At 40.2% G+C, this 20,180-nt stretch overlaps 1 protein-coding gene across 2 annotated transcripts in view; it reads right to left on the reverse strand.

The window, feature by feature from the left end:
• Positions 1 to 2,055: 2,055 nt before the first annotated feature.
• Positions 2,056 to 20,180, reverse strand: part of TGFBR3 (transforming growth factor beta receptor 3) — a 123,495-nt gene continuing 105,370 nt past the window's right edge. For both annotated transcript variants that reach the window (XM_049808328.1, XM_049808327.1), the window contains exons 13-17: positions 19,128 to 19,427; positions 18,156 to 18,276; positions 14,188 to 14,223; positions 12,012 to 12,119; positions 2,056 to 5,856 (exon numbers count right to left, since the gene is read on the reverse strand). In XM_049808328.1, coding sequence (XP_049664285.1) covers positions 5,738 to 5,856; positions 12,012 to 12,119; positions 14,188 to 14,223; positions 18,156 to 18,276; positions 19,128 to 19,427 — 684 coding nt within the window. In that variant the 3' untranslated portion in view covers positions 2,056 to 5,737. The remainder of the gene's footprint in view (positions 5,857 to 12,011; positions 12,120 to 14,187; positions 14,224 to 18,155; positions 18,277 to 19,127; positions 19,428 to 20,180) is intronic.

Genomic DNA, 20,180 nt, shown 5'->3' on the forward strand with positions numbered 1-20,180 from the left:
AGAGTCACTCACAGGGACTGCATTTTGATTTTAGCAGGCATACCATAAAGAATTTACATGGCTGACAAAACAGAGAGTTTTGCAGAGCCACTTAAAGCATCTTTAAATACCATCAGCTTTTTCTGCTTAACACTCGATATTCTGATTTTTAAAATACTGATTTAATTTTTTTGTCAGTACAGTATGTTCTTTGCTAGAGCTGGCAGTTTACAAGCAGCAGTAACAGCAGAGCGAAAAAGAGACTCCACCCAAATATTTTTTAACCAATTCTTCAGATATACATGCCAAAAAACTTGGATGGAAAAAAATTTGTCATTTTAAAAAACTGCAAGAGTAACACTTTTCTGCTGCTTTTCTTCCTCAACTATCTGTAAACCAACTCCTCCTTACACTTTTCCTAAACACAGTAAAACTGCAGCACAGCACAGAACTAACTGCCAGGCAGGCAAGACCGGCTGCACAGCAGGCCTGGAGCCACCTCAGTGCACATCATCTGCTGGACAGGTTGCAGTGGGTCCCTGAAGGCTTTTAGCAAATGAGAGGCTATAAAAATGTAATTTAAGCCATAACCTTCTTTTGGTAGGTGAAGCGATGTTATTTGATCTTTCTTATGCAAAGCATTCAAACAGTGTAAACACACACAGGTTCACAAGGCCAGGTCTAGGGCCAGAGATCTGGGAATACAGTACCAAAACCAAGCTGCAAACAGAATTCCAGCCTCATAAATATCTGCTTTACAATTACAAAGCGACAGGTGTGAAAATTTATCAAAATATTGGCTCCTTTATCCTTTTATATTGTCTTGGAGGGAACACTGTGATAAATTTATTTCTGTTTAACTTAGAAGAGCTCTGGACTGTGTTCTTCCTGAACCCGGCACTTGGTATTTTTTGATTCTCCAAAATGTTTGCTTCACTCACAAATGCTTGACAGAAACAAACACACACAACATCGATGCTTACTCTGCAATATGGTAAGACTCTTAATGTCTAAAAATACTCATGAAAATATATCACAATTTGTTGGCTAACAATTGCATTTTAAAATTAATTCCTCGTATGAAACACTGATCACGCTTTCACACCATGTTTCAGTCGAAATACAAATCTTAAAGGTGAAGGTGAAGAACAGCTCCAGTATCTTTATGCTGAGTCAGCTTTACAGAGCTCATTTCCAAAGGAAAAAAATTTTGTCTTAATGCAGAAACTGAAATATGGCCGTTATGAAGTAATAAATCTATTGCACCTCTGTGAATTGTAAGTCATAGGCAACATGTAAGCTTACGATATCTTCTAATTAATAGCCTTTTCTGTACTGAAGGAATCTTGATATTTAAAAGTGATCATTAAACATTTTAGCTCCCTTTCTTGGCGAACTCTCTTTTGTGAGTTAATAGCCACAACCTTTGAATAACCCCAGGGAAATACTGCTGAGGCTGGCTTCCCCGGAGTGCCCATAAAGAATATTTTGCACATGAAATACAGGAAACAAAGCAATAAGCAGGATAGTAAACACCCAAATCCTTGCCTTGCTGATACATGGCCAAACTATCTGCTCTAGCACAGGAAGACCCTTCAGTAACGAAAACACACGGCAGCCCTGCTCACATGTCTCCAGTGCGCTTGCAGTCAAGGCTACAACAGCCCAAGGGAGCTCTGCTGCTTCAGCCAGAGGACTGACAGCAGAGCCTTAGGCTTGACTGTGCTTAAGCCAGACTTTGCGTAGGACAGGACTGAGGCTGTGTCTTGACAGGCAACAACTAAACGCCTGCAGGATCAGAGCTTTGGACTTCAAATTAGAGTGAAGAACAGCAGCATTTAACTGAATTTATCTACTGGTTTCTCCAAGAAGCCACAATCCTGAGAAGGCAATGAAAGCCAATGGATAAAAGAACACAGAAAGGAGAAAATGGAGGTGGTCACACAAAAGCAAATCCTGCCTTAACACACACAATTCCCACTGCCATTTACGGGACATGAGGACATGGCAGCGACACAGAACTTGATCTACTGCTGCTGGCTCTGTACAACTTCAAATAAATGAATCACAGCATCATTTATTAATAAATTGATATATACTTTATTATGCACAAGAGACTAAGATGACATGACACTGTGGTTATCAAAACTGTACAACTATGCATTTCCACAAGTCTCTGAAATACTGAATGTAATATGAAATACAAACGGGGTGTTCAGACTGGCCACAGGTATGAGCAAGTAAATTTCTCCCATTGTTTGATTTAAAAAAATATCTGGCATTCGGATCTTAAAGAAATGTCCTTATTTGTTCAAAGGTGAGAATATTGTGTTTGGAACTGGCAGCGAAGATCTGATAATGCTATGAACAACCCCACGAATGACAAACAACAACAGGGCAGAACAGTCACCTCACATGAAGGGCTGTCAGCACAACCAACAGTACAGTCTTCTTGTGAAGCATGAGGTAGATATACATAACAGAAAGAACAGTACATACAGGAGAGAAACAGTTAGAAAAGGGCAGGGGGAAGGTTACAATCATCAGCATCTACAGACATTTTGCAAATTCCATTTCCATGTGGAAAATGCTACAAAAATAGCCTAACACAGAAAGATCTGACTTCTTGAAACATGGATATAGTAATGTCCAAAACCAAATGCTGAAAAGGGTTAGAGTTAGTGATTAGACGATGCATGACACAACGAGCAGTCTGCTTTGGAGTTTAAGTATGTTACTAATAGCTTTTACAGACAGAAGGCGTCCCTCTTAAGCCCAATCCTCCCATTCTTTTATATAAGAAGTTCCTTCGCAGTCGATTCCATCACACTGAAATTTACCACTGAGTCTGTCCCTCTGAAGCCCTGCTTTAAAGCCCTTTACCGGGACAGGAGTGTCTCGCTGGCCTTCCACACCCCACAGGTATCCGCCATGTGAAGTCCAGCACGGCAAGACCGTGTTTCACAGAGGTGGGAACCAGTGGCATTGTGGTTACACATTCAGGAGCTTGCCACACCACACGCAGAAACTTGCAGTAGAGACAAACAGCTGCTATAAAGTAGAGCTTACAGGTATATCAGTACTCTGAACTGCAGGCAGCTTAACAGCTGCTGGAAAGTACTATACATTTTTGTAATAAAGCTATTAACTGGGAATGCCTGGGTTTGGTTCTCTCTCTCTGTTGAAGCAGAAATGGCTGTTCCGTCTGCTAAGTAATGACATGTGCTTTTGGTAACCTCCAATAGACAATTAATTCAGATTGATTAAAATTTCTGAATTAAATAGCTGAGTACCCCAAGTTCGGTTAATTTAAACTGTATTTCAAATACAAGTCAACAAATCGAATCTTTGATCTTTATATATTTTTGGTTTATCCAACGGTAAATATAAATCTGTAAATTATTTTAAAATTAGAGGAAATTTTTGATAAAAAACATTGATAATGCAGCATGTTTCTCTCAAAAATATACAATTATCTATTTTACATAAAAGTTTTCAACCTGTCTATCCCAACAACCAAATCTAAAACCTCCTATGAGAAACTACTTCATAAAATATCTGAGGAAGGAAAGGGTTAAAACAGGGAAAAGAATTTACAAAATACGTAAATTTCACAGTAACTGAAATTAAACATTTCATATAGAGTAACTTACATTTATCTAAAACATTTAAATATATCTTTATACAGAATTTTAATGTAGTAAAATATAGCTATGATTGAACTTAAAGACTCTAGTCTTCTTTGAAGACATCTTTAAAGACTTTACACATAGAATATGCTTATACAATACATTCTGCTGAAGGTTAGGCAAAGCGCTTTCTTTTCAACCACACAGGTAGCACATTCATCCTCCCAACACCTCGTAACAAAGCCAATCCTGCATACCCTTATGCATGGGGATAACTACACTTACATGACAATCCTGTCTCTGTTACCAGGACTACTCATTGGCCTGATAACATAAAACACTTTTCGTATGTATAACGCTATACACTGATAATCTGCATGGACTCTGAGAATAGCTATAAGGTGTGGAGTTGAGCATGCGCTTGTACTAGCAAGGAGCATACGTGTAGTTACTCATATGCACATATGTTTGCAGGATTAGTAACAGATTTGATTTAAAGTGAGTAATATTCCACCTGATCCTGGGCACTTACATCTATTGCATATCTTGCACTTTGACCATCCTGGCACCAGCAAGGCACAAGTGTAGAATCAGCAAAAGAAACCTGCAGCTCAGACTTCAGAGCAGACTATCACTCTAGTGTAATGAATTCCCTTCTCCTCTTGCAGAGCACAAGTAACCTTCGCTAAAACTAATGAAAGTTACTCCTCTCATTTTTAGAGGAAAACAATGCTCATTTTTCCTCAAAGGAGAAGGATCAGTAGAACACATTACAATTACAAAGTGGCAACTTAACAGTCAAACAATTACAGATTAAAAGTGTCCTTCTTTTCATTTGGCATCAATTTGAAGGTCAAGATATGGTAATGACACCAAAAAAAATACTGTGACAATTAGTACCTTTCTGCCATTTCCATATCCCGACACTACTTTGGGACCATCTAACTGCAATGTTCATACAACAGTCTGACACAAACAACTGCACAACTATCTTAAGAGAATAGCTTAATTTTGATAGGCAGTATTCTGCACAAACAACAGGCTCTACTGTACATTCTTTCTGCCCTCAAAAGCATCTCTTATTTCAAAGGGAATTTGGGCTAGCTAAAGGATTAGAACCAAATTACCTTTTTTATCTCCTCTATCTACCTATTATAAACTTAAGAGAGAGGGTTTTTTTATATATATATATATATGCATTATATATTTTATGTATGGAAGGAACACTGAGCTCATTTCCCCATTGTTAAAGTGGTAAGTTAAGCTCTGTATACTTAGGTACACATCTATTTGCATAAAGACATTGCCATTAACGGTACACACACATCTATGTTAGTGCATAAGACCATTACTTGTCTTAACATTTGTGTGTGCCTGTATTTGGTATAGTAGATTAAAAAGAAATAATCTCATTAAAGAGCTTTGGCCCAGAGAAGAAGAAAGGGAATGTTAGAGTGTGCTCTTCTCCCATTAGCTAATCAATGCATATTAAAACAAAAATACCTGGAAGAAACCTGAAGCTGCAAACACAACAGGAAAGCAAATGAGATGCTGTAGCTGTAAGCTTAACAAAACGAAGGTTACTCAAAAGTGGCTAAACATAGCTGAAGTAATAAAATGTTATTAACCAAAGAGATCTGACCTCGAGGCTTTCTTGCTTAGACAAATAGAAATCCTTTGACCTAAGATCATCTTTGTTCTGCTTATCTTGTTCAATTCCCTTAATGAATACCTTGTGTCAATGAGAAGGTTTAGGGAAAGAAAGTCATACAGACAAAGCAGCATTTTTCCAAACTGGCATAGATTTCACATTGAGGGCCCATGGACCCCTAGAACAGGTTGCAGTACTGTAAAATTAGTAGCTTTGTCACATGTAGCATAACATGCTATAGAAGATCCAACAGGCTGTGTTTACCCATGCATTGTGTGCACATATACACACTCACACACACAGTGGCTTCCCCAAAAGAAAATCAGTCTTTTTTTTTTTTTTTCCTGTAGAAAAATTCCTCCTCCTTTTTTCAAAAGCAACCAAATCAATCCTTTTAACTTCAAAAAGCTGATGTCCACGCACAGTCCTTTGAACCCATGCACTCCTATGCTGCTCCTCAGCTGTGTTCCCCCCGGAGTTAGGTTGCACTGCTGCTAGAGCAGGGGGTGCTCTGTGTGCTGCCAATGCTGTGCGCTGCACTGCTGTTCTCGGAGGCTGGCGGGGACGTAGGGACCTGCTGTCTTCCTGCTGTTTCCCCTGAGGGAAAGGAGAGAAAAAGGGGTCGGGACAAGGGAAATTGAAAATGTTAGTTGTCATAGAAAACAATAATCCATTCCTTCCCAGGCTTCCTCTTCTGGTGGTTTGTATTTCCATGCAATGAATATCTGGGGTGACAGACCTCAAACAGTACTGGTGAAAATGTTGCAAGACTTTGGCACCTTAGCATTGCTATGCACATGGGGAAAATAATACTGCTGTTTTCTTAAGCATTTTAAAAGCAGGTGATGTAAACTGCCAAGATAGACACCGTCCATCTTCTGTTGTCAGCTGTCACTCAAATGGGTCCCGTTACATGACTCAGACCACTTTATAGCTTTGCTGTTTCATGGAAAAAGGCCAATGAAAGGTAGGCTTTAGTTTTAATGCCAGTTTATAGAGCAGCATATTTACTAAAAGTGGAGCTGAAGACAATGTTCTTCAATCAGCTGGATGCCACATATCCTGAGACGTGGCCGTTTTTCTTCGTGTAGAAAAACAACAGGCTACCATGCAAGCTTGACTTGCTCCAAATATAACATGGAGGAAGCTCCCCTATAGCTACCACAGTACACGTAGCACTTCTGACCTGTAGCGAGAACAAGTCTCACCATTTCTTGTTAATTATTTACTGATGATAAATTAAAAGTCCTTTGTTATTTGGATTGCCAAATCAAGCGCTAGGAGTTAAAGCCTGATTTACGGCTCCTGATAAACACTAGATTTTTGTCTGCTCTCCTCACACCCCTTCTGCACCTGTGGCTGGGATCCTACGGAAAAAATCCAGCTCTCAACTAGCATGGAAGTAAAAATTGCACCATTATACCCAAAAGATCATAATGAGGCCATGTAGGAAACGGTAAGTGTGGCATTTTTTAAGTTACAGTGCTCAAATTTGCAACCCTAGCAATATTACAAAATAGACTCTTCAAAACAGACGGCAAGACTAAGTTTGTATAACGTACACTGCAGCTGCCCCCTTCCTTGAACTCCTCTCTCAGGATGCAAACCTGTGATCTCAGCACAGTAACATGGACAGACTGCTGCTGCTCGAGCTGCAGACCAACCATGGCAGCCAGCACCAGCACGGCTGCTTTCCCAGCAAAGGAGCAAGATGGAAGTGTTTTGCTGGATCATGGGCAGGAACGACTGGGAAAAATCAAAGGCGGGTACATCTCCTGCCTCAACAGTTCATAGTGACGCAGATCTCCCTGCTTCACCTTGCCCTAGGGTATCTGAAACCTGACGCCATGGGCCAGGTCTGCAGAGTCCAATTTTTCTTCCCTGCTCAGGATTTGTCCCCAGCGATTGTTGCTTCAGCGACAGGTTGAAGGCTGGAGGCACAGCCTGCATCCAGAGGGTTACAGAGCAGGGACGAGCCAGCTTCCTCCCACAGGAGCTGCTCTGGCACATCCCCATGCCCTGTGTGCTGCTGCCCAGCTGCCAAGAGCCCTGAGCTCCTCGGGAATGCGGCCGCGGAGGAAGCGTGCCTTTAACGCTTTGTGTCTCGGGCCAAAAAATGTCCTGCCACAGGCTGCTCAGCGTTCAGAGGTCTGCTACAAACAAAGGAGATCTGAGGATTTCTCACAGCAGAGGTTGCAAGTGCTCTTCGTAATGGAAACCAGCAGGCTCGCTGCTAGCTCGCGCTGCAGCCACAGCTGTAAATGCACGTAAGGCCCCACGACGCACAGCTCTTGCCTTACACCCCACTGGATCTAGGAACGGGGAGGAAAGAAGGGACGGGACAGGACAGAAAAGCAACAAACTAAAAAAAGCCACTAAAGCACTTCACCCAGGAGGCCAATGAAATATTTAAAAAGAGGGTGAGGATCTCGCTCTTGAATTCAGCACTCCGTCCAGCATTTACTCTTGTGAGCAGATTTTGGGTCTCTTTTTCCCAGTGTAAGAAATAAGTAGGTAGCTCGTCCACGAGCCACGGATTTCTGCTCACACAGAGCAGGTCAGAGTCTACCCCCAGCCGTCTGCAAATAGACCGAGTTTCAGCTCTACCTTGCACTGGAAGTGGCTTTGCAGCCCATCAGAATAAACTGTTAACAAATCCACGCCTGTGTCATCGTGCCGCAAAAGCTTTCCTAAGCCTTGTTTGGATGCCCTCCCCTCCCAACCCGCTCCCTTCTCCTGCAGTTGTTTGTGTACAAGTCTTCCTTCCTTTTGTGCTACAGGATATATTTACGAAGGCTGTGATAAGCAAATCCCCTTCCATTAGAACAAAACAAGCGAAGACAAACGTTGATCAGAAACCAGCCAGCCGGCGAAGCCCTGCCCCGGCAGCCCACGGCGAAGCCGCCGCAGCCGCGCAGAGGAACGGCGGGCGCTGCGCTCCCCCAGCGCTGCGCTCCCCCAGCGGGGCCCCCGGCCCCCGCGCCCTCCCGCCGGCTCTCCTCGCAGCTCCGCCGTCACCCGTTTTACAAACCGCACAATCACACCCGGCTTTGCGTCAGCCTCAGCACGTCAATACAATCTGCATGCATTTACCCAGAAATTCATTTCTAAGCTAAACACATGTTGTTTTTATTTTATGGCAGAGCAACAACCGCAGTGCCGGAGTCCCCGGGCGAGCCCGACAGCTCGCTCTACTCCTCCCGGCTCCTCTGGAAAGCGTCTTGGGAGGCACCTTCCCTTCGCTTTGGGATGGGAGCCCCCTTCCCTCCGCTGTAACACAATTGCCTCTGCAGCACCTCATTTCTAGAGCACAGTCAGCAGCTCTGATCAACAAGTGGTCCTGGTGTAACAACAACAAATTCTCAATGTCCTCAGGGAAAAAAAAAATCCGAATCGCAGGGATGTTATGAACACAGTGTAGCAACTACATCTGGACTGGCTGGTTTTTCCTGCATTTTATTTCCTCAACACCTAGCTAATCTGTAGTGGAGTTTTTTTTAAAGAATATTCATGAAAAGGATGTAAAGAAATGTAAACTATCACTGAAGAGGTGTTCCCCATCTGTCTTTTTTGTGTCAACAGCTTCATGTACCTCGTGTTACTGAACCAGGACTGCTCAAAATGGACATGTCTCATCTATTGACAGTAAACAAGCTTCTACCCATCTGAATGCGACAACATGCACTTTATTATTCACACTTAGGAAAGCTGCCAGTTGTACTCCCTGTCCAGGAAGTCTGAATGTTTGCTTTTCTATCTCCATTTGCCAAATATAATTGGTTGCTATGTCAGTTTATTTTAAATCAGATCCCATAAAAAAAGGGAGAAGTGGGGGAGGAGGGACGCTTTTAACTGCTCAGATTTTGGAACATTTTATCCTCTTAACTTGCAACACTGCCCGGAGAAGGAAAGCACGCTTTCTAAGAGAATGAAGCAACCGATGTTCTCTGCTAAACCAGTCTCATTAACTAATCAGACTTGTGCATGTCCCTTCCTAAACATAGTCAATTATCCCTATTAAGACATATTACATTGATAGATACTTCTATGGTTAAATTTTAAAGGGTTTCTGTACACACGCACACTGCAAAATTTTTGCTTCTTCCTAAGACACCCAGGTAAACTGGGTTAATTGTGGCAAATGTCTGCTACTTTCCTGTTGTTCTTGGGTCCTCTCCAGGCAGGACCAACACTGCTGTGGAAAGCTTTCAGCCACCTTTCACACCCTTTAACTGACTTCAGAAAGGATCAAAAGTATGGAGTCCTTTTGCAGAAAAGTCAGCTAAAATTCCTCTGCTATAATCCTAGCTTCTCCTCTCTCTTCCCCTACTACCTGTGTATCTTAGGACGTCTGTACTCCATGTTGAAATTTCAGAGAATTGAGAGTATTCTATAGTACAATTTTGATGCTTTGGCATGCTTTTCATGACTGGAATCAGCAAAAGCCCTACATGAAAAAAAAAAATAATCAACAATCCTTTTTCAATACTTGGAGATAAAATTCTACTTATATTGTAGTTCTTTTCTACTATCAATTCTTTGAGGTTTTAATGTTAACGGCCTAACAAGATGAACAAGAGAGCTCATTCACGTAAAGCCTTCTCCATGCTAGAACAAGTCTGCCAGTGGAAACATACTGATAAAAGCGTATCGGCAAACCTTCTTATTACTGGCAAAAAGGTGGCCTTTTTCTGTATTGCATATAGCACAACAGCAACAAAAATACCTTACTTCACACATGCCAAGTTGCCGTTCTCCACCAGCTTTTGTCCATGCTCCGAGTATCATCAAAACACAGTTGTAGAACAAACTCGTATTTTCCAGCCTTTGGTCTAAATCATGTGTTAGAAACCCAGTGCTACTTGCAACAAAATGTGGTACTTCAGAACACAATTCAGCAATGCATGAATTCTCTAATGGCAAAAGACAGCCACTGTGTAGATTATCTTTTTTTTTTCCCCCCTCCTTATTTTAATAAAAGTCTGCAGCCAGCTCTAAAATATTTCCACTGCACCTGGATTATCTTGTCTGCCACAGCAGTTGTCCTCTAAGAGACTGCCCCTGCCAGAGCATTCACTGCACTCTGCTGCCCTCTCCACTACTTATACGTGGTCACTACGACTGATGTACTTTGTTAATGTAGCTCTTTTAATGGGATTGGTTCAAGTCCTGCAGTGGCTGAAGGATTTATCATGTTGGCTTCCCAGTGTTCCTTGACTACTGACACACAACATGTGTCTATAGATGGTTCAGCATACAAAGAGAGATTGAACATCCACAAATGCAGGACTAACGATATTAACTTAACAACTGTTTTATTTTTTTGTTAATAAAGGCTACATGTTTGGAAATTACCTTCTTAACGTACACATTTACTCATTGAAATTGCACTTACTTTTCTTCCACAATGTTTCAGTAGTATACGAGGCAGAATTATACTATTTAAATACCTGTTATCACAACCTTTAAATTTTCCACATTTGCCTCAATTCCAAACAAGCTTCATGCACAGCTGATGCATTGAGAAGTATTAAACTGCTTATACAAAGTTGTTGTACTGCCAACTGGAAAAAACCCATCTCCCCCCCAAATTAACAAAAGCTCCCAGGTCTTAATATTCACAGAAGCTCTGACCCGACAGGGCTGGGTTCTCACTGCTAAATAGCATCCATCAAATTTCAGATGCCAAAAAACCCCTGCAGTGGGCTATGGGAGCATTCCAGTACTCCAGAGCTGCACAGGATTGGAGTAATTGACCTCACATTCTCCCCACCTCCCAGAGATCTTTGTAGGGTCTTGTGAGGTCAAAAGTGGAAATAGCTGGGAGTCCATCATGCTGTAGGGATCTTGAGTTATCCCATAATCCACAAGCAGCCAAGGTCAGATGCTGCAAATTGAGGCCCCATCAGTGTCCAGTCTTTGTCTGTACCACCTTGCAGATTACATGCAACAGCAAGCTCACAAAACTCACTCTTCTTCCAATACAGTCTTGGATTTCTGCTAACTTAGTTTAGTATGGAAAAAAATTCTGAGGAGATACTGAAAAATTATCTATGCCTAAAGGCTGCACCAATTCAGGCACGCTCCTGGTTATTTGGTTGGACACAATTAAGTGAGATTACGTATGACTTCTACCAATTTAGTGTCACAGTTAAAGAATGGGGGAATAAATAATTGGGGCAAAAATTCTATGTAATCAAAAAATTCTCTGTAATCAAGGCCCAAGAAACGTTATATTCAGAATATGTCCATGTAAATAAAGCATTCTTTTAGGCATTTGGCCCACTCTTTGTACCGATCACATTCGCAGTCACATCAGCCTAATTTAGAAACCGCAGAAAATTTTTAAAAAAGGAGTATGGGCACCAAAAGGGATCCATTAACTGAAATGTTAACTAAATTTGAAATACAGAGATGCTACTACTGATAATGCACAAGCCAGAAATACTCAGTTTCACTCATGTCCCAGCTGAGTTTTCAAGATTCGCATTTAAAATTATTTTAGCAAATTTTAAATCATCACACGTAACACCTCCCTTTAGGGAAGGGCGGGTATCAATCTGCTGATACACACCAACAGGCTCATGGGAGGAGTTGCTGGAAAACACCCTAGCAAGAACAGAGGGTGAGGAAAAAGAAGTCCAGGACAGCTGGCCCCCCTCCCCTTTCCTCCCACCTTGCAAGAGTTCAGACCACACTGCATTTCCTGTGGCATGATTTGCACCAAGGTCTGTAAGAGCGCTCATACTTACCTGTGTGAGAGTAGATAAACCAGAGTGCTCCCGTTAGCAGGGCTCCAATTACAAATGCCGCAAAGGCAATGCCCACGACAGTCAGCGTGTCCAGACCATAGAACACAGCTACAAAGGTAAACACACACAATAAGGACTTTTTACTTTCAGTTGCAAATACTGCTTTACAAAAATTCACCCTTACACTTTCATGGAAAAGTTTTTTTAAAATTCAGAGTTAATTAAGCACCATTTTAAGGAACAAACTAGCAGATTTGCATCAAGGAAATAAAAGTGATGCTTTCAGAGACTGGCTTCAGTCCAAGCAACTGTTCCACATCACAAAGTAAAACCCCAGCTCAGCACACTCAAATCTGGAAAACGTTGCAAAAATTAAGCATTTTCGGTTGGCTGTTAATAACTTGCTTTCAATTAAATATCCATTTATCTTAAAAATGTCTTATAAAAAGGCTGAGATTTTTGGCAAAAGATGCTTTTCATTTAAATGCGTTAACATTCAAGCAAACTTTCCCCTACATCTCCTGCAAGTTCAGTCTGAAATCTAGGTGGAGAACGGAACTGCTGTTAAGAGGGAAGAGATGCCAGCAAAAAGTCAGCGAAAACATAAATAGAAACAATTGTTTTTCACATTTGGCAATGCTTTCAATAACTGAAATTAATTCCAGAACTCAAAAATAGAACCACACACACACAAATCACTTTCTAGGGGAGAGGCCCTTTTGCAGGACCATTTCAAGGGTAACAGCATCTGGTTCCTGGATGTATTTCGCCCCAACATTAACCATCCAAACAGAGAAACTTTCAGCTTTTTTGTTTTTATTTTTGGTGATTAGAAATACTTAAAAAAAACCCCAAACAACCAACCAAATCACTCTTTTAGCAATCATTTGGGGAAATTTCTTCTTACAAAATTGAATTCTAGTTTCAGTATTTTTAATGTCTCCCAGTGCACAAAATGGCTTAGCCCAGTGAATAACATTTTACTGACTAAGCTGGCCAGGAAATGAGCTGACTGGATCTTCTCTGTAGTATCCTTCAGTGGAATTTCAGCTCTCAAAACACAACCAACACCCTCACTTTACACATCCCTGCATCCAGCAGATGTCCCTATGAACATCCCCCAGCCCAACAGCTCCCGAGATCCTAAGGGCCATTCCCCTTTTCCCCTTTTGATAAATGTCTTCTCCAGCAGTTCCTGTTGGCAAGGGCTTTCTGGGTGCCTGCGAGCAAGTCTGCACATGCAACACCTGACAGACAGTGGCTTAGAAGGTTTTTCTCCCATTTCTCCTATGAGACTATTTCCGATTCCTTTGGACACATCTGGTCATTTTAAATAAAAACTGAAAAGACTCTCCTAAACTCAACTATTTTTTCCACAAGGCACTAGCCAGTGTCCTTTCCTTGTAGGAGGAAACTTAGTGGAGATGAAAAAGTCACATGGAGACTAAAGTGGCAGGAGCATAATTTCTCATTCCCCTTGCTATTTTGAGCAAATTTAGTCCCAAAGACACAGGAACAGTTGTAGAGGAAAAAACCTTCTTTGCACTTCCTCTTCTCATCTTCCCATTTCTCCATTCATTCTTGGTTTTGGCTACAAATCATCTTCACACCTTCCTGTTTACTATTGTCTTCTATTCCTGCTTCTCTCCTTTTCTTCCCTTCGTGGATCAGTAATTGACCCTGGTTAATTCACTATGCCAAGACAACAAAAAACCCAAAGAAATTAACCTGTATCAAGTCAGTAATCTCATCTACAGCACGACCTGTAACTGCTGGTGCCAAAGTAACTGGCCAGCTGCAGTGCAGGGTAGGAGTGAGGCTTGGAGTAGGACACGGGAGCTCCATAAGACGGCCTTGCTGCTAAAACCCTAGTATTGGGAAGCAGTGGCCTCAGCAGAGAAGGGGGAAATAAAACAGACACATCAGCAAATGAACCTGCTAAGGCTGAGAATCTCGGTATCTTCCCAAACTTGATTTTCACATACACAAGAGGTCAGCCCTTCTCTCTAAATGCCAATGGGAATCTCTCAATCATCAGTACAGTCAGAATTCTGTTCTGTCCCAGAATTTAAGACACACACACTCTCAGAAAACTTGAAGATAATTTTCTTCATTATCTAACACTTTCTAGACAAAAGTTTAAGGCTCAAAAGAAATTGGTTTAAGAGTCACTTACGTTGCTGTCTCACATTTGGCTTTGGAAGGGAAGGATCTAATTTAAAAAAAACAAAAACAAAACACAAAACCCACAAAACATTAATCAGAGTTCCACATACAGCCTACAAACTATGTAAGCAACCTTCAGGATCTGATCTGACAGAAAGACATTAATTATAATTTTTACAAACACGGAACTTAAGGAAAACAAGCCTGAATTCAATAAGCTTGCTCAGCTTAGAAAAATTCTATTCACATATTGATCATTTCTCAGGGGAACTTATCTACAGTATAGTTCATGCATCATATATTTTGCTGGCAAGTACACTGCAACCTTTCCCACCCAGATGTCATCAGGTCTGACCCACAGTAACTCTGGTTATCCCTATGTGGAGTCTTGAAGAGCACAGATTGCAAAGGCTGTTTTAAGGTGATTACATTCATCTGATTAGTCACTAATCACAAACATGAGATAACAGCATGCTAAATCACAAGGAAAAAAACAAATAATCAAACACTGCTATCACCTCTATGGAAAAGTCAGTATTATGGCATGATACACACTGCTTTGTCCAAATTGCATGAGTATATGTTGATTCACACATTTTCCTGAGTCTTGCTTGGTACTCTGTCTTGGAAGTTGGGTGGGTTTTTTGTTTTGTTTTGTTTTCTAATTATATATAGGAAATAAAAAATCATAGCTATTATATCAAAGCTGTTATTCTTGGCAAGAATATCAAATATCATCATCATTATCAGCATGTAACAGAAAGAGACAAGTAAACATATGCAAAAAAATGAAGAATTTCCCCTTATGAACTGGCTTCTCTTAGCTTTCTCCAAGAATGCCACCTCAAGCAGAAGAGCCAGAGATTCTGGCTTCAGACCTGATGACCTGTTTGGTTAGATGCAGTTTGCTTCTGGATTGGCCAGTAACCTAAGGATCTCATTTAAATTCTGGCATATCTGAGTGTGTTCAGTGAAACAGCTGTACAAGGATTTGATAAGACAGTGTCCCAATACTTGTTTTTATATCTTTAGCAACTGAAAAAAAAAAGTTTAACTGCTATGTAAACATAGCGGCTCAAAAATACTGAAAATAAATATATTTATTTAAAGTATTCTTAAACCGAAACTATGCTTCTAACTTCTAGAACCCAAATGGCAGCACTAAACTGCCAGCAATAGCCTATAAGATCATTAGACTCTGAAACACATGTGCCAACAATATCCCAAAAAGTATTTTTTTCTTAAACTGCATTATTGTCACTTCTTCCAACACACAAGTATCTCTTCCAGATCACTCTCGGCAGGATGCTAGGAAACAGGTGGAACAGTAGTAGGAAGCAGGTGAGGACATAGAGCAGTGTGTGTGGGTGTGTGTGTGCATGCACAAATAAGCTGGAAAGTCGTCAAGCGCACATAACAGCAAAAGCGTCACTGAATATAAGATTTGTGAGGAGGGCTGGACTGAAACCAAGGAGCATTGAACAGTACAAACATGGGTAAGGGCACTATCAGATTGTTCAAACACTCCACCAGCATATTCCAAGTGCCAAGAAAATGCCTTCTGAGCTGACGGGAGAATGAATTTTCCATGCTTATTCTGTCATTGGCCTCTCTACAGAGAATATAAAGCCTGGTAATTAATGATAGGCTGTGTAGCCCATTATCAATTCTCCCCAGCCACCCAGTTCTTACATGTATTTTAATGTGGTTTGCTAAGAGCAACACAGAAGCAGTGGGAATCCTTGAGGTCCAGGAAAAGCATCTAATTTAAAAACATCAGCAGCTAACCTTTAGAAATTATCATGATTTTCTATACCTTTGTAGGATAGAGGCATTTATTAGCTGCTCACTTGACCTCCTTTCTATGACCTGTCTCCTTTTGCTGTAGAAATAATAATCTAAAGTTTCCACACTTAGCAAAAATGTGAACAATGACATTGGTAGATCGTTTCAACAGAAGAACACGTATGTACTAGCATTTAAATGGCCCCTCATACGCCTTTCACTGAAGTGGGGGAGAGCGTGTATGTGAAATGCAGGAATGCAAAAGGAAAGAAATGTGGCATGGAGTTAGGTTTTAGACACTTCCATTGGGATCTACTGCAATAATGTAGGAAACTGAGCTTGTAAATAACAAAATTAGGAGGGGAGGAAGAGATTTAGATATACAGTTGTATATCTCATTTAGATATACAGTTGTGATTTCTATTACAGTCAATGAAAGCCATAAGCTTATGTCTGAAGAAAGAAAGATGACACCTTTGCAATGACCAACTTGTTCTGACTTTTGAAATGTTAAGCGCATGATTTCTACATTTGGCTTGGAGAGCAGATCCAATGACGGTAACTCACATAACATGGTTTACAACAATGAAACCTGGCCTGTTCACATGAAAGAAAATTAAGAACACGACCTCCAAGATGTAAATTCTCCTGTTCAGTAATGCGACATAATTTCTTCTCCAAATCTTACGTTCACGTATTGGCCAACAATGGCATTTGGCTTTTAGAAAGGAGCTGCTTGATTCACTGCAGAACAACTGCATACCAACAAAGCTACGTTGTTAATGTGCCACTTTGTATGATGTCTGAACGCTGTGATATGCTGGGGAGGTTTCCATCAAACATCCCACAATTAGACTAAATCACTCACAATGCAAAAAAATACTCTATTACAGTGTTGTCTTGTAACTAATCTTTATAAATTTAGCTCATCTTTGCACACTAAGACCTTGTGCCTCTGACAAAGACAACATTGAGTGCAGCCTGCGACAGGAGCTGCGCACAATGCTCCACACATTGGAAGGGCAAGAGAGCTCAGAGTACAAGCCTTTATTGAAAGCTGAACTTCAGTTGCAGGATTTACTCATTCCCAATAGAATAACCACTGAAAAAAACCGAGACCTTTGCAAAGAGTGCAGAATCAGGCCCAAAGCACAGTTTTAATTGTACCACGCCAACAGATCAAATACCTGCCTTTAATTCATAGTGGATTTGATCTTTATTAACAAATTTGTTAAAAAAACCCAAAACTAAACATGAGCTGACTTGCAGAGTTAAACAGAAACAGTTGTTGCTTATGTCCCCTAGCAATACTGTATGGTGCTTTAAATTGTTCAAAGACTAAAAAGCACACACTGTATGAGACGTTAGAGGGCTTCTAATCCTCAACCTTTTGATACTCCCGAAAAAGCATTCCAAAGGTCAAACAGCCTTTGGACACAATTGGAAGATTTTGATGAGCACGTGAAGCCACTGAAGCTTCTGATTAAACTCCCATGCTAATACAAAAAGAAAAGATAATGCAAATGTTTTCTTCTATGAATGCATCAAAACATGACTGATGCTGTTGTCAGAAGAATTCACTATGAAAAAACAGTTACTAGCCACACACGGTTTTTTCCATAAAGATTACATGATCAAACAAGTCCCACCAAAGTGGAGCTAAAATACCTTTGTGCATCTCATCTGTTGCTCTTAATAGTTTAACAGTCTAATGACTGCCTCTCCAGTGGCCACCCTTTTGCTTAACAAACTTATCAGGCTTTAGTGTCCTCAATACTTACGAATTCCATTGTTGTTATTCCTAAATATACATATTTACAAGCACAATAAAGAAATGATACAGCAGGGAGCAGAGCACTGCCTTTGATCTCTGGGCAACAAGAAGTTGCTGGAAGTGCTACTGCTATATTCATATTTCTGAGACCCATATTATTGTCTAGTATGGTATTCCTTTCTCAATGCCTGGCAAAACTACATGTCCAGAGATCAATAAAGACAGTTAAAAAAGGGTAATGAACTGCCATGATGATTGTTGCCAGGGAAATGTCTAAACAAATAACATCTTACAAACGCAGTATCACCACAAGATTATACAATGCCACATACTTGGAGTACTCCCTCATTTCAAGCAGTTGTACATTACACAATATAATATATATAGTTTTATTAAACAGTTCAAGCTCGTTTTCATACCTTCTGGTTTTCCTTCATGTGTTATTACAACAAGGGGCTTGGTGAAGGTTTTCTTGTTGTGCATCATGGCCAAGATCATATTCACATTGAGAGAGGTGCAAGCTTCATCAGGAGGAATGCACTGCGAGTGGAAAAACGAGTGTGCGAGGTCAGAGAGTGACCCATCTGCCAGGACAGCTGTGCCAGCTGCACAGTTGCCTCATGATCAGTTTTATCCTATATTATTTACCAAAAAAAGAGGAGAAGCTCCAAACAACCCATCTGTAATGTACTGGCAAAGGTAATATTTAGCTGTGCTTCAGGACGCCACCTTTGCCTTCATTAAGGATCCTCTAATCTTTACGAGAGTGTCACAATTGAAACTAAATGGTAGTAATTATTTTATTTTAGGATAAATGTTTTTTAAAAAATCCAGTAGCCAAAACTGTAGCCACCAACACATGTGTTGATCAACAATGACAAATCATATTAAAAAAATTTAATACATTTTAAGGGGTATGTGCATAAACCCCAAAGTGAAAATAAATTCCAAATTCTTAGAACACGTTCTTGAACAACTAATTTACAGCCATTTCCATTACATATAAAAGCAAAATTTGGCAATTCTCTTTTGTAACAATCGGATTTCAATATTATCTGATACAATGCATGTCTTTGGAAACTAAAGCTAACATTGTTTGCACTTTAGATATGGATGTGATGTGGGTAGCAAAGATAAATCTGAACCACTTGTGTAATAAAAAGCATTTTCTATTTATCCCATATAACCATCTAATGAAATCTGAACAGAAACTGTAAATTATGCAAAGTGCATAGCATCATAACTCTTACCTATTAAAAGTTTTGAGCCTAGAGATATCACATTCACTACATCGATTCCACAGAAAACTGTTTATTCACTTCAAAGTTCAGATGAAAAAAAAATCATATTTTTACCTAAATTAGAAGTTTATACTTTAAGAAATTACTTACCTTTGGTAGTCCTTGAGCATCTTTGTCTTTATTTGTACACAAAGTCAACTCGCAGTGAAGAAAGAGCAGTGAGATGTTGAACATTGGTTTAAAAACAAAGCTAAATCTTTTTTTGTCCTTCTGTGCATGTGGTATCGGAAAGTTCACCTTCTCAATGCTGTAGAATTTAACAGATTCATCTTTAGGACAAATGTTTTCTATAATGGTGTAGTCAGACATTCTATCTGGATTTGAAAATGGGGAAACAAAGCATGTTTGAATGGCAAAGCCCAAGGATCTGTCAGCTTTAGTCACAGACACCTGCATTAAAAAGAAAGAGATAGTGAGATCTCAGAAATGACATTTTTAGTTCACATTTCATTAACATTTTCAAAAAATTTTTTAAGCAGTTTACCAGTGCCACTTCCAATCTGAACTATTTTGAAGGCTAAACGTTAAGGGTAGACTGCCAAACTGAGAGACAGAAAATCTGTGCTTTCAAAACCAGCAGCTGTTTAATAGCATAATTGTGCATAAATACAGCAATCCCTTATCTTTCCAAAAGCAGATGAAAACCCCAGTCCAGATCAGACACATAGTTAATGACTGTGACTGCCACCGGAGATGGTGCTCCTTCCCTTAGATACACAGGCTATAACAGAGCTGTACGAAAGTCAATTACTAATTCCATGTCTTTGTATCTGTTGAAACTTTAATGAAAAAGAAAAGAAAAAATAAAAGCAAGAGACACAACAGAGAACCCACCCCCAGCCAGGATAGGAATGCAGAGGCAGAGAGGAGGTCATGGTCTGATGTGTGGGTGGCATTCCTAGACTGGGGGAGCACAGAAGCCTCCTAAAAAGCTGTAATTTCTTGTGAAATGATCCTTTTAGTTTATTGTAAGTCTGAAATTCATATTCTTTTATGAGAAATAATTAAGACTGCAAGCTTCCAGGGCACTGATGTTATTCAGTCGGACTGGAATACAGACAACAAATGCTACAGAATAATTAGGAAAAAAATTTAAATGGAATTTGTAACAAACTAAGCGTGTTGCTCTTAATAAACAACATA

The sequence above is a fragment of the Accipiter gentilis genome, chromosome 8 (assembly GCF_929443795.1).
Source record: "Accipiter gentilis chromosome 8, bAccGen1.1, whole genome shotgun sequence".
In the NCBI taxonomy this organism is placed as follows: Eukaryota; Metazoa; Chordata; class Aves; order Accipitriformes; family Accipitridae; genus Astur; species Astur gentilis.